The sequence below is a fragment of the Salvelinus namaycush genome, chromosome 6 (assembly GCF_016432855.1).
Source record: "Salvelinus namaycush isolate Seneca chromosome 6, SaNama_1.0, whole genome shotgun sequence".
In the NCBI taxonomy this organism is placed as follows: domain Eukaryota; kingdom Metazoa; phylum Chordata; class Actinopteri; order Salmoniformes; family Salmonidae; genus Salvelinus; species Salvelinus namaycush.
In genome coordinates, this window is record NC_052312.1 from 27,808,549 (window position 1) to 27,823,696 (window position 15,148).

The 15,148-nt window shown below is 42.6% G+C and overlaps 1 protein-coding gene across 1 annotated transcript; it reads right to left on the reverse strand.

Annotated features, from left to right (window-relative positions):
• Positions 1-2,905: 2,905 nt before the first annotated feature.
• Positions 2,906-14,888, reverse strand: LOC120049834 (transcription intermediary factor 1-alpha-like). Its single transcript, XM_038996288.1, has 17 exons — positions 14,122-14,888; positions 13,849-13,967; positions 11,243-11,390; positions 10,931-11,063; positions 9,138-9,254; positions 8,890-9,004; positions 8,601-8,747; positions 8,310-8,424; positions 7,748-8,190; positions 7,313-7,444; positions 7,073-7,199; positions 6,889-6,943; positions 6,600-6,729; positions 6,081-6,472; positions 5,287-5,494; positions 4,935-5,090; positions 2,906-4,499 (listed from the first exon to the last, which is right to left on the reverse strand). Exons 1-17 carry the CDS (start codon positions 14,408-14,410, stop codon positions 3,870-3,872), a joined length of 3,456 nt encoding a protein of 1,151 aa, XP_038852216.1. The 5' UTR covers positions 14,411-14,888; the 3' UTR covers positions 2,906-3,869.
• Between the last annotated feature and the right edge of the window lie 260 nt (positions 14,889-15,148).

Genomic DNA, 15,148 nt, shown 5'->3' on the forward strand with positions numbered 1-15,148 from the left:
TAGAACATGTAGTCACCTAAAGTAGTTATTTGATTTTTGAGATAGCGCCTCTAGTGTTGGAGTTATGAACAGTTTGACAATGTACCTCGCTCTCTCCTAATACCCACGTTTCGATTGCAATTGGAATATATTTTCTGATTAATACGACTTGAAAATATATTTAAGATTGCTTGAGTCTTTGAAAACCATTCTCTATTCTGGACCGCTGAGCGCTCCCGTCATGAAGGGGACAAAAGGAGAGAGTGAGTCGCGTATAGGGAGGTCAGACAGTTTCTGAGAATCTCTCATGTATTGCAGTGGTATAGCAAAACAGCGTGAATAATCTCGCTTTGGGGTATGGGGGTGTAGGGCATCATCTATCTCACTGTTGGTTTATTAGCCGATGTGGTGTCCATTAAAAACTCAAATGAACGCATTCCACGTTATCTATGACATACAATTAGTGGCTATAGAGATATAATAGGCTTTCTTACATTGATCAACATTGCTTGCTTTTCTGTTTGTGCTAGGGGTAATCAGTACACAGATATCAACTGAAGTAATGTACTCAAGAGTTTGATTATATATTTTTTTACTACCTTTTCAGCATGTCTTGGTGCTACCCAGTGCAAATTATTTTTTCAAAGGACCTACTATGTGCATGACATGTTTTATAGGCCTAATATATTACTATACTATATATTACTATAGCAGGCTAAAGACATGTCATTTAACGGTTTTCATCGTATTGCCAAACAAATCACTTTCAAACGTAGGCTACCTGAGCATGTTCATCCTCTCCATAATAATTCCAGCATCCAAACAGTGCACTGTGCACTTGTGCTATTTGATCAATTGAAAGATACATCTTGTTACAAAACATCAAAAAGTGTAATGACATTCAATGATTGTAATTGGACCTACACTCTTGTAGCCTGAATTAATTCATACGTTTTGCTAACATAAGGACCTTTTTTTGTAGAAAGAAGTTGGGTCACTGGAAAAAGGGTTGTGATATGGTACTGTCCCAAGATGAAAAGTGCAGCCACATGGGGATGTTTTTTTAAACCACGACACAGAGGTAGGGGTATTCATTTAATTTGGAATAAGCTTTTATTTGTATATATACCACTGTAGAAGTACAGATTGTAAACAAATAGGAGAATGGTTAAAATAGCATTATTTAGAGACCCCCCAAAGTTTGACTTTGTTACATTCAGGGGGACTGTCTCATAGGGGACCTGAGACCCACCTGCTCCCTATAATTTGTGCTCTGATGCTACCATTTCACTGATAGAGATATTGGAGTATACAAGGTTGCATGATGCTCTGATTTAAACAAGAAGTCTGGCCGCCTTACACCAGTGACTTGATAGGAACTGAATGGTCTCCTATCTCTACTTCAGAGACCCTTATCAAGGAGGTTAAACAAGAAAACTAGCCTGACGACAAACATTAAATTCTTCCGTTGCTCTGTCGTTTGCTACATACTTTAGTCTGTGGCTGCCATTATAGATGTGGTATAGAGATCAATAGAACTCAATTAAAACAATGGAAATGCCATGGAAAAGCATGGGGAAAGATGCCTGCGGGAAATCGCCCAAATCTCCTCATTGCCCCCCAGCAAAATTTGTCTACATTTAGGCTATTGTTTATATGAGTATTTCACACTATGCTGAGGAAAAATCTGAGTATATATGTGTATTTCACACTATGTTGAGGTACAAATCTGAGTATAATGCTTGTATGGATGTCAAACCCTGTACATTCATGTCATTGTCACCAATCAACTCCATTATAGTTAAAAACAACTTTGACTAACACCACTGATTTCCCTGCTAGCTACTGTACCACAATTAATAGCCCAGTGTTTATTTGCTTAAATCACTGAACACAACAGGCGTCTATTTGTGCCAAGCATTCATTTCCTTAATGCACACAGCTTTGCTCATTTGAATATTTGTTTAATTCCAGAATTCACTTCCATCATTTTAATACATTTCTTCATTTCCTACACTGTGTTTTCATTTACTTTTGTCTTAGTATGCCTGTTAAAAAAATATATTTTAAAAACTTTTTATTGACAGAATCATCATTCTCCTCTGACTGTGCATTTCCGGCAGTTCTTACTTTCGCCACTAAAAGGCGATCGGCCGATTTCTGGGGGTCTGTACTCCGGAAGTTGACTGTTTTTGGAAATTCCTGGTAACCTCTTTAAACAATTCATTTAGACCCTGCATTTATTTGAAAGGGGCATTTATTTGCTGAAATGTGGGCCATTATCCGGCTATTAAAACGGACAACTGGCTATTTGAGACTCAGTGTTTAATTAAAGTTTTATTGTATGCTACCAGCTTGTACCAACAGGAGTTAGCATTTAGCAGTCACTTCTAAACCTGAGAAGGGACTACTTCTAAACGTTATGCAGCGAAAACAGCCAAATCAGACTTTAGTAACCACAGTGGGCCTGTTACAATACATCAATCACGACGGATTTGACGAATATCCACTTTGTTAGATCAGATTTGTTGAATGTGCACCAACCTGGCATCCTTCTATCCCCCCCAGTCTGCTTTCCAGTGACCTCTTTACAGCATCTATTGAAGTCTTGTGGTGGGGATGAGGGGCGTTGTACAAAACAAAGTCTTCATCGATTGGATCATCTCTAACCAATCAGAGTATCAAAGTCAATTACACATTTTCTAACTGGACGCTTTACCCACATGTGTTCTGGCTCTGGCCCAACCCATCAGTCTCTGGACCAATCAGACGGCCCCGAATGTGTTCGCATTTGGTGAAGGGTTGGGGAGGTACTTAGATCCAGATTGATAGTGGAGAAGAAATTAACGTCCGTGGGTGTGGCGTAGCGTTCGGCCAGACCAAGTCTGGGTAGCCAGGCAACAAGAAAACATGCAACAAGGAAAAGTGAGGGGAACAGTTTGGTTCTCTTTACATGCCAAAAAGCAAGCAGCACCATTCGAGAACACTGCACGTTCATTCTGAGAAAAATATTTACATTTTGCATCCCTGTAATCTAGTGAACAGTCTTAAAGGTAGACTTCGCGAAATGACATTGCCACCAGCAGCACATCAGATATTGAGATGAGTAGATGTAAGGCTTCGCCCTCACACAGTATCTGCTCATGTGCGCAGTTGGCTTCACAGTAGCCAGGGCACCAAAATAGCAGAGAAGTTGAGCCTCACGCTCTTTGTTGTCGCTGAAATTGACCCTCTATGCAGTGTCCTTTTTGCATCTATGTTATATCGCTGAGTCTACCTTTCAGAATACCTCCTTTACAATGTTCTGTACAAGAGTAGCCTATAATTTAACTAAATAACACAAACACAAGTACACATAAAAATGTCTGTTAAAAATAATTGACCAGAGTTTTAAGATATGATGTAGGGCTATGGTTTTCATGGAGTTCGGTCTTTGCAGCTATTTTTCCTTTAGAGTTGGATAAATAAACTTACATTATTATAAATATACAGTATTATATGGCATTCATCTTTACAAAAGCCAACATGGAAAATTGCAGACAACTTATCAATAATGGACATTATTTGTGTGTTATGATTGTTATTGTAGAAAGTTAATCAGTTACACCATGATTGTAACTTCTCAATCTCAGCAGACAGAACAGTCTGTGCATTATTAGTTCATACATGTAGCTACATTGCTTTGTAACAAGAAAGATTTGTGCATTCATTGTCCATCTCTGTACCCTGTTATACATCCCGGGTTTCTCTGTTTTATTTATTATTATTGCAAATCATATCAGAAAGTGTATGATACAGCAAAGAGGTCTGCCAGTATTTTCTGACAACAGATCCTATAGATAATTCAAGAAGCTTTATTGTCCGTCCAATGTACAGTGGAAGAACAAGAATCATTCCTCTTCTGCTTTGTCTCTCACTTCTTCAGTCGTCCCCTCATTTTCTGTGGCTAAGCCTGCAGCAGGGCTGGTGTCCTGGGAGTCAGCAGGGCTGGTGCCCTGGGAGTCAGGAGGGTTGTCTGGGGTATCCGAGAGGGGTTGGGGAGCCTCCTTGCAGGGAGGGTTGTCTGGAGTATCTGAGAGGGGTTGGGGAGCCTCCTTGCTGGAAAGGTTGGGAGATGATGCACCCCTTATTGATGGATCTACTGGTTCAGTAGCATCACAAGGTGGTGAGTCCTCTTTCACTGGAGAAGTCTCTTCCTCTTCCATGCTCTCTTCTAAAGGAGGTATCCCTTCTTCCTCCATCTCTCCTTCCACAGGATCCATCCCCTCTTCAGTTCCTTCTTTCTCCATAGAAGGCATCCCTTCTTCAACAGGCGTTAGGTCGTCCTCGACAGGGGGCATATCCCCTTCGTTAGGAGCCATCCCATCGTCTTCCATCCCTTCTTCCATCTCGTCCTCCACAGGGGGTATCATGCCCTCCTCTCTGCCCCCAGGGAAGCTCCTGTCTTGGTAGAGGAACTTCAGCTGCTCCTCAAAGTACTCCTCCAGGCTCAGTCCTGCACCTCCCACCTCAGTGTCTGCCTGTCAATGAAACAAAAGTATTTTATGAAGCCTTTTTACATCAGTAGTTGTCACAAAGTGCTTTACAGTTACCCGAGCTCAAAGACCAAGCAAAGCAGAAGTGAAAGCACTGTCATAGAGAATAAAATAGGAAAACAAGCACATTACTGTATGCTATGTATACCTCTAATTAAACAAAACAGAAGTGTTGTGTCTGTCTGAATTCTGTTAACACATTTAGGGCTGGTTTCCCCAGACCTAAATTATGCCTTCTACTAGACATTGAGCATACTTTTAGTCCATTCTAAATAGGCTTAACTTGGGTCTGTGAAACCAGGGCATTTTCAGTTGTGGTCCAATACAAAAAAAATATATAATAATAATTCTAGTGTGGTACGCAAGCACAATAATCCATTCCAAGTTCGTCATATTGTGTGTCGTGTAGTCTTGCCGTACCTGGTAATACTTTGCACAGTTCCTGAATATGAGCCTGACATCCTTGACAAACTCCTCAGCACTGCAGTAACGCGGGCTCTCCTTAGATTCCAGCCTGCTCTTCACTATGGACAGGTCCATTGGAGTCTCAATCAGCTCCTTATACTCTGGGATTGACTGGACATATCAGATGAGGGAACCATCATTACTTAACTGTGATAAATTAACCAAAAATAAAGGCATAGTGTTTGGGAGTTAAGGATTAGGATTGGGAGTTAAGACAATTTTCTGATTCGATAGACAAAGTCGTATCGTATTGATTGAATTAAAACTACAGAGCAAAAACTTTCTATGGGGCAGTTAGTAATCTTACCGACGGTGAGGCAGGCTCCTGGAAATCTGTGCTGAACTCGTTGCAGTAGATGCAGAGCAACAGTCTCTCACATTTCCTTTTATCAACTGGAGGGAATCCCTCTGATCCTGGCTCCTCCTTCATGGCTGGCAATTCTCCCTCGCTATCTGGGTTATACTCCATCTCAGGACTGGTCAGGTCACGACAGAACGAACAGAACCACTCACCACTGGAAACATAGGGGGGTTAGTGAATTCACAATATTGCATTCTCTCAATATTGCAATAACCCCAGTTTATATTACAAAGTACTGCTAACGAAATCACCCTTCAGAGACAGCTGTATTACATTTGAATTTATATATTTCTTTTTTACCCCTTTTTCTCCCAAATTTCATGGTATCCAATTGGTAGTTAATCTTGTTCCATCGCTGCAACTCCTGTACGGACTCGGAGAGGCCAAGGTCGAGAGCCGTGCTTCCTCCGAAACACAACCCAGCGGGCATTGTGCCCGAACCGCCACAGGAGCCTCTAGTGCCCGATGGGACAAGAACATCCCTGCCAGCCAAACCCTCCCCTAAACCGGACGACGCTGGGCCAATTGTGAGCCGCCCCATGGGTCTCCTGGTCGCGGCCGGCTGCGACAGAACCTGGACTAAAACCAGGATCTCTCGTGGCACAGCTAGCACTGCAATGCAGTACCTTAGACCACTGCACCACTTGGGAGGCCCAGGTGTAAGACATTTAACAGACAGAAAAGGCAGGACGGTGCAGCTGTGAGTGGCACATAGAAATTTAAAAGTAGGTGTTAATTACCTGGGAGACTCTCTAAGTGTAGGTATATGACAGTTCAGATGGAAGACTTTGGGACACCGGTCACAGCAGAGCAGTTCTCCCCCGTTCTGACACACAGCGCACCAGTCTTCATTGGGGTCGTCTTCAGTGACACCTGTGGCCTTTTCTGGGTCTGGTTGGGGGTCTGCCTCTAGCTCTACCTGGGTCTCTGGCTGGGTCTCTGGCTGGGTCTCTGGCTGGGTCTCTGGCTGGGTCTCTGGCTGGGTCTCTGGCTGGGTCTCTGGCTGGGTCTCTGGCTGGGTCTCCAACATGGGTGCTGGGAGAGATTGCTGCTGGGGCTGGGACTGGGACTTGGGCTGGATGCCTGTACTGCTGTCTGGCAGGCTGGCTGAGGCTCCAACACTAGACTGCACCTGAAGGATGGAAGAGAGACTAGGGAGATTCTATCATCTTTCATACATGATTGTATACAATATACCTCTTTCAAAGGCACACAGAGATAGACACATACAGAGAGTGTGTAAATGCAGTCATACTTACAAAGCTGACTTCGTCATCGTCCTCTGGTTCGTCCTTGATGACAATGATTGGTCCGGGGGACGACCTTCGCCTCCGCTTAGCTGAGGGGGGAGCCGCCGCATTAGGCTCTGTGCGCTTCCAGGAAGCAGACCTTCAACACCGAACCACAGATATTACAACCAGGAACACATCAACCTCATGGTACAGATATTACAGCCAGGAACACATCCACCAAAAGGTACATAATGTGACCTTGGTGTGGGGTGTAAAGAGGACAGCACCCAGTGGTGTGGGAGTGGGGTTCACCTACCCTATGTTGGCTTCAGAGGAAGATTTGGACATGGGGGAATTCTGTCTTCCTTGTGCTGAGGAGAGAAAGAGAAAGGGGTTTTATTGAGAATAAATTATGATTGGGCATGAATAGCTAATTTAATTATATTTCATGTTTGTTTTGCATGTAACAAATGAGAGAAGTGTGAGGGTGAGACGCCTACCATGTCTGTCTGGGAAGGCAGTAGCTAGGCTCGGCGCATAACTAGCTCTGGGGTTGGGCATGGATAATGATGATGAAGCTCCACTGGGGTCACTCCTCCTCAGTTGTGCGGCTTCCATCATGTTACGCTGAAAACAACAACCAGAGTACTCTATTTCTCGTTTGTTTGTGTGTGTGGCAAATACATGTAAATATATTAAATAATGAGTTTCAGCTTCAGTTTACAGGAAACCGCATGTACCTGGTGTATAGAAGCTTGAGTGCTGATGGGTCCTGTGTTGGGAGGGGGTGCATGAGAGTAGCGGGAGGTACCCTGTAACACATCCATTGGTTTGGGAGGAAAGCTGGAGTTGTGGATGAGATCCCTCAGAGACTAGAATGGCACAAAAGTCAGAGGCAAGCATTTTTCACAAGTCTTGCAATTTGTAGGCGAATTATGACAAAAAAAATGCTAAACACGGATTACTACAGACAGTAACACAACAGTAAATCAGTAAACATATTAATCATAACTGGTGCCTTTGCATCAGCTTGTCTCCATTTTATCACAACTGAAATAGCATGTTCTCAGTGGCTCAGTCTTATTGTACACTGTCTGATAACAGCAAAGAGCAAATCTACAGCTTAAAAAGGGATAAGGAATATATACATCTTTTTTTAAGATTAACACAAATACCTGCGGAGGGAATCCTGCGTTTTGCAGCATAGAGGTGGGGCTCCTGGGGTTGGGATGTGTTTGGGGCCCGGGGGGTCCGTAACTCCGGCCCGGCTGCTGGATCTGGACCATGTTGGGGGGACCTTGCGACGGAGAACCCCCCTGGTGGGGCCTCTGTGGAGGGGGGCCCCCTGGCCCCGGGAGCTTCAGACCCTGCTGGTACCAGGACCAGTGGTTGGGAGGGGGCTGTCCAGCTCTGTTGGGGTGCTGGGCAAGCTTCTCTACCTGCAGCTGGAGCTGGGCAAGGGTGCTCCCACGCTGGTGGGCGGAGGAGCCTGGAGGGAAAGCCCCGGGAGGGCCCTCTCCTCTGGGGCCGGGGCCAGGCTGGCTGGGGTGGCCAGGAGGGAAGCCCTGCTGCAAGGAACTGGGCTGACGACCAGGGATTCTCTCTACTGCCAAAGAACCTTAGGAAATGCACAGAAACATGAAAAAAAAAATCAACAATGTCTGCATTTAACATCACGGGGATGATTTTGAATTACGTCTACAGTATCCGTCAGAACTGAAGTTTTTGCATTCTTACCAAGATCGACATTTGAGGCCCAGAAACCGGAGCGACACTGGAAGCGAACTGAGCTCTGAGGGACGATGGATGCGTTACAGTTGGCCCTCATTAGGTAATGGATTTGGCAAAGAATCTGAAAGAAAAGGTTTCTGAATCACTCAAATTGAAGTAGCCTAATGCTTTTGAACATAACAAATTCAGTTCAATGTAACTTTCTACACAGAGCTGTCTGAACAATTTAGGTCAACATTGGGATTAAAAGGTAGGCCAAAATAAATCCATCTCCTTAGTGAAAGTCATGGTTCCTACCAGTCTCTTGCAGTACAGGAGAGCTGTGCCACTGTGACTGGCTGTGGCCCACTTGGTGAAGTTGATGACGTGATCTAGATGTCTGGTCAGGTGGCTGACATCTTCTTGTTGTTTCTTTAGTCCGACCTCATGGTCCTTCGTCAGTGTCTGACACAACCACCATGATTAGCACAAAGCTACTTACAAATATGCTCACATAGTGTGATTAGCACCATGTCAGCAGAAGTGTACATTATTTTATTATGTGGTAGAATGACGTGATTGCTCATGTCCTGTTTAACAAGCATACCTCAAGTTGATTGACCAAGATTTTTCCCTTTCTGTTGATCTCCATGATCAAGTTGCAAATTGACTTCTTTATCTCATTGGTGACAGACTTGCGGTTTTCATCGACTTGCTGGAGTCTGAAAGAATAAAGATAGTAGAAAAGCAGGAAATTATGAGTTTGCCTGTAGTCAGTCATGCTATTGAACTTGTCTATGTACATAACATGACATGTGAGTTTAGTTCACATGTTTAGTGTATGTAATAAATTACCCATTGTTGATGCAATTGGACACTTCTTCTATGGCTTTCCTCTTCTCCTGTAGCTGATGCGTCATGTTTTCCAGGTGTTGCCTGTGGTTTCTGTAGGCGTCGTCAAGGAACTGGTAACTGGAGAGACAAGATATGCAGAGTGTAATGGGAAGTTACTTGAGTAATTATTTTTCCGTATTTGATTTACTGGTGATATGGATTGATGTGTAAAAAACATGACTGTATGTGCTGGGAGACGCAGACAGATGCGATCCCTTTTGGAAGGGAAACAGGAGTTAACCACGTAAGTTTAAGTACCATATTTAATTAAGTCATTTTGCACCTGTTAGTCTATAATTATCTGTTGTAACAAATTTACTGAGTTAAAGCTCATATAAGGAAATCATGACTGTAAAATAAATTAAAATAAATGAGGCCCTAATCTATGGATTTCACATGACTGGGCAGGGGGCATAGGCAAAGGGAAACTGCTAGCTACCATCTGTACAAAGGGCTTTATTACAAGCAGAAATACTCCTCAGTTTCAGGTGAAGAAGCCGGATGTGGAGGTCCTGGGCTGGCGTGGTTACACGTGGTCTGTGGTTGTGAGGCCGGTTTGACATACTGCCAAATTCTCTAAAACAACATTGGAGGCGGCTTATGGTAGAGAAATGAACATTCAATTCTCTGGCAACAACTCTGGTAGACATTCCTGCAGTCAGCATGCCAATTGCATGCGACATCTGTGGCATTGTGTTGTGTGACAAAACTGCACATTTTAGAGGGGCCTTTTATTGTCCCTAGCACAAGATGCACCGGTGTAATGATCATGCTGTTTAATCAGCTTCTTGATATGCCACACCTGTCAGGTGGATGGATTGTCTTGACAAAGGAGAAATGTTCACTAACAGGGATGTAAACAAATTAACAGGGATGTAAACAAATTTGTGCACAAAATTTGAGAGAAATAAGCTTTTTGTGCATATGGAAAATGTATGGGATCTTTTATTTCAGATCATGAACCGTCGGACCAACACTTTACATGTTACGTCATATTTTTGTGAAGTATAAGTTGATGTTCCGACCTTTGACCTGTTTAACTGCTAGTATCAAATGTCTGCCCGTGTTGAATGTTATGGTTAAAGTTTGACTGAGCCTAGGGCACACTGATAATGTAATGTAATTCTGTAGCAGTTGATGTGACTTCCTACAAGCCTCTTGGGCTGTGTTTACAGAACCTTCGGTGCTGTGTGATTAATATATAATTAGAGGTGTTCTCCCTGAATTCTTGTAATAAACCAGATGGATTTTTATTGATATTATCAACGACTGCTCTCCTTTTTGTTCACCTGAAAATCCCCACAGAGGATTAATACCAACACATGAAGCACAGGTACAAAAACAGTACTTCAAAATATAGAACCAGTTTGAGCATAATATTGACTATTGAAGGTTTCAACCCAGGCCTCTGATAGCTAGGTCTCTTGTTACATTGAAGTCGTTTAGCAAATGCTCTTATCCAGAGCGACTTCAGGTTAATGCTAGCAGATACAGCATGCTAGCAGAAGCCCATAGACTTCCAGTCATTGCGCTTACACTAGTTAGCATTGGCTCGCGAAACTAACTAACTTCCTTCATACTGGACACAGAGACATAAGAATTGTATCCACTAGTTCATCTGACTCTGGGTAAGTAGATAAGGGGCCTCATCGTCAAAATCCCAAGGTATCCCTTTAAGGTAGCTAAGCACGACAAAAGAGATTCTCTGACACTAACCTGGAAACATAAAGGGTGAATAAATAATGTGGTCATACTTGTGGTCTTTGTGCTTGAGCAGCTGACAGTCCCTGCAGGTGAGACGGTCACAGGTCTCACAGAACAGTTTGAGGGGCTCCTGCTTGTGGATGTCACAGAACACTGGCTTCTGTGAGGACGCACCCACAGCCTCTGGAATAAGACAAGAATTTAGCATATAACAAAATAAATCACTATGCATTTACCTGTCTACATATTTGTGATTTGGTTTCATAGATTTTGTTGTACCTACCACCTTCCTTGGCCCTGGACATTATATTTTCTTACAGTATACAATTCAGAAAGCCACATATTTTCATAGAGTAGGCTACCTGGTGACATCTCCTCCTTCTGCCGTATGGTATGATCCCTGGTGAACTTGACCCTCTGGTGGGCCTCAATGCACGTCACACACAGGAACTCCACACACTCCACACAGAACCCTGTGGCCTCGGTGTTGTCATCACAACTCATACACACCTGGAAATAAGGAAGGGAGAACATATGAGCAAGAACTGGCTTTTGCTGGAATCCATGATTTCAGTCCTATGCAAGGCAACGTTTCAGTGGTGACACATGGTATACAGTGCCTTCAGAAAGTATTTACACTCAACTTTTGACATTTTGTTGTGTAACAGTCTGAATTTAAAATGGATTAAATAGAGATTTGTTGTCACTGGCTTACACACAATACCCCATAATGTCAAAGTGGAATTATGTTAGGTTAAATGTATTGAGTTAATAAGTATTCAATCTCTTGTTATGGCAAGCCTAAATAAGTTCAGGAGTAAAAATGTACTTAACAAGTCACATACGTTGCATTGACTCAGTGTTTAACATGATTTTTGAATGAATTCCTCATGTCTGTACCCCACAATTATCTCAGTTGAGCAGTGAATTTCAAACACAGATTAAACCACAAAAGACCAGGAAGGTTTTCCAATGCCTTGCAAAGGGCACCTCTATTAGTAGATGGGTAAAAATAAAAAAGCAGACATTGAATATCCCTTTGAGCATGGCGAAGTTATTATTTACACTTTTGATTGCTTGTCGATAGACCCCATCACTACAAAGATACAGGCGTCTTTCCTAACTCAGTTGCCGTAGAGGAAGGAAACCACTCAGGGATTTCACCATGAGGCCGAAGGTGACTTTAAAAAAACAGTTTGAGTTTAATGGCTGTGATAGAACTCTGAGGATGGAGCAACATTGTAGTTAAGCCACAATACTAACCTAATAGACAGAGTGAAAAGGAAGCCTGTAGAGAACAAAAATATTGCAAAACCTGCATTCTGTTTGCAACAAGGCACTAAAGTAATACTGCAAAAAATGTGGTAAAGCAATTAACATTTTGTCCTGAATACAAAGTGTTTTATTTGGGGCAATTCCAATACAACACATTACTAAGTACTACTCTCCATATGTTCATGCATAGTGGTGGTTTCACCATGTTATGGGTATGCTTGTTATAGTTAAGGACTGGGAAGTTTTTCCAGGATAAAAAATAAACTGAGCTAAGCACAGGCAAAATCCTTGAGGGAAACCTGGTTCAGTCTGCTTTGCACCAGACACTGGGAGATTAATTCACATTTCAGCAGGGCAATAACCTAAAACACTAGGACAAATCTACACTGGAGTTTCTTACCAATAAGACATTGGATGTTCTTGAGTGCTGAGTTCAAGTTTTTACTTAAATATGCTTGAAAATCTATGGCAAGATGTGAAAATGGTTGTCTAGCAATGATCAACAACCAATTTGACAGAGCTTGAAGAATTTTGAAAAGGATAATGGCCAAATGTTGCACAATCCAGGTGTGGAAAGCTCTTAAGAGTTACCCAGAAAGACTCACAGGTGTAATCGCTGTTTCTACAAAGTATTGACTCAGGAGTGTGAATACTTATGTTGTCACCAAAGCCCCATCCATATACTACCCACCACTACGACCTGTATGCTCTCGTTGGCTGGCCCTCACTACATATTCGGCACCAAACCCACTGGCTCCAGGTCATCTATAAGTCTTTGCTAGGTAAAGCCCCACCTTATCTCAGCTCACTGGTCATCATAGCGACACCCACCCGTAGCACTCGCTCCAGCAGGTATATTTCACTGGTCATCCTCAAAGTCAACACTTCCTTTGGCCACCTTTCCTTTCAGTTCTCTGCCGCCACTGACCGGAACGAATTGCCAAAACAAAACAAAATCTCTGGAGTCTTATATCTCTCTAAATTTAAGCATCAGCTGTCAGAGCAGCTTACCGATCACTGTACCTGTACACAGCCAATCTGTAAATAGCACACCCAACTACCTCATCCCCATATTGTTACTTACCATCTTGCTCTTTTGCACCCCAGTATTTCTATTCTCGACTTGCACACCATCTGCACATCTGCCATTCCAGTGTAAATGCTAAATTGTAATTATTTTGCATTCATGGCCTATTTATTGCCTGTACATAGATTTTTCTATTGTGTGATTGACTGTACATTTGTTTATGTGCAACTATGATGTTTTTGTCACACTGCTTTGCTTTATCTTGGCCAGGTTGCAGTTGTAAATGAGAACTCGTTCTCAACTGGCCTACCTGGTTAAATGAAGGTGAAATAAATAAAAAATGAGATAGTTCTGTATTTAATTTTGAATACATTTGCAACAACTTCTAAAAACATGTTTTCACTTATACACATTATGGGGTATTGTGTGAAGATGGGTGAGAAAAAATATATTTAATCCATTTTGAATTCAGGCTGTAACACCACAAAATGTGGAATAAGGGGTATGAATACTTTCTGAAGACCCAGGACACTTAGAGTAAGTGTCCTGGGTCTCGGTCAGTAAACACTTACTACCTGGCCTTAACAGACAAGGATTCACCATCTGGAAAATGTTTTCCCAGAGTGTATCATTTGTCACCCTTACTGGTAACCAATATTAACACACCTGACTGGTCTTCTCCACTGTGCTGCTGGGAACCTCCACAGAGTCCTTCACAAAGAAGTTATCCAGCACCTCCACCTCCCAGCACTCTTGTCGACAAACTGGGCAGCGGATCACATTGACTGGAACCAGGGAAATAACATACACAGGAATGAGTAAGGCATTTTCTAATATCAAGTTACAAAAGACACCTGCATTTTAATGAAAAGTTGTAATGATCATCCTGCACTTCAGTACAGTTATCAACTTCCCGATAAACAAACTGACGGATCTCACGTGGTTTCGAGTTGTCCGCTTGAAGTTGTGGGTCGCGACGTTGTTCAGTGTTGACTAAGTTCCTTGAAGGGGGTGGAAGACACTTCTTGCAGAAAGAGTGGAGGCATGGCAGAAGTTTCGGCTCTCGATTGTGGAAATTCAACTTACAGACAGGGCATGTGTCCATGAGACCGATGCTACCTCCTAGCTGTTTCGCCCTCTCCTCTTCAGCTGGCAAGCTCTCTGCCTCGTTTTCCACTATAATAACAAGGTCATCGTTGTCTACAGCAGCTTCTGGGCTCTCATCCATTGTCTCGGTTGTTGCTTTGTGCCTATTCAAGATGGACTTGAGTGCTTGGAAACCAGTAACTGTTAGCTAGCTAGCGGATACTAGCTAATGTTAGCTAGTCTCTGCAGTCTGTTAAAGTCGAAATCAGTTGGACATATGCCTTGCACGAGCAAAGTTCATGGTTCCTACATAATACTACCTCCCGAAATTACCCACAGTAATGGCAGGTTTAGCCAACATTAGTATAAATTGAAAGTGTTTAACTCTGCGGTTGGGAAGCTAGATAGCTAACGTTAGCTAGATGACACAGTTGCTACTACGAAGGATGACGTAATTTAGTTATTAAATAGCTGCCTAGTGTCAATGAAACTGAACAATAGTAGATGACACAGAATAGTAATTTTGTACAATAAACGTGCAATACAAACTTCTATCAATGGAAATTGCTAGCTACCATCTGTACAAGCAACATTCTTTCCCCCAAAAAAAACACACGGAGTGCCCAGCATGCACTCCGTTATTTTTATGGTACAGCGACCAGTTCAGGCCAAAATAGCTTGTTAAATTCGAAAGGCGTTTTTAATTGTTCAATGCAATCAACACAAGCAAATAAATGTACCAAGTAAAAAAAAAAAACATAGTTCATTTCTTAGATTTTTTTCACAGTCATATTTACTTACATGATTTCTCATTCATTATCAATTTATGAATCCCTCCCAAAGTCCCTGCCAGCAAAACCCAGTAGCCTGGGGAGGAGTT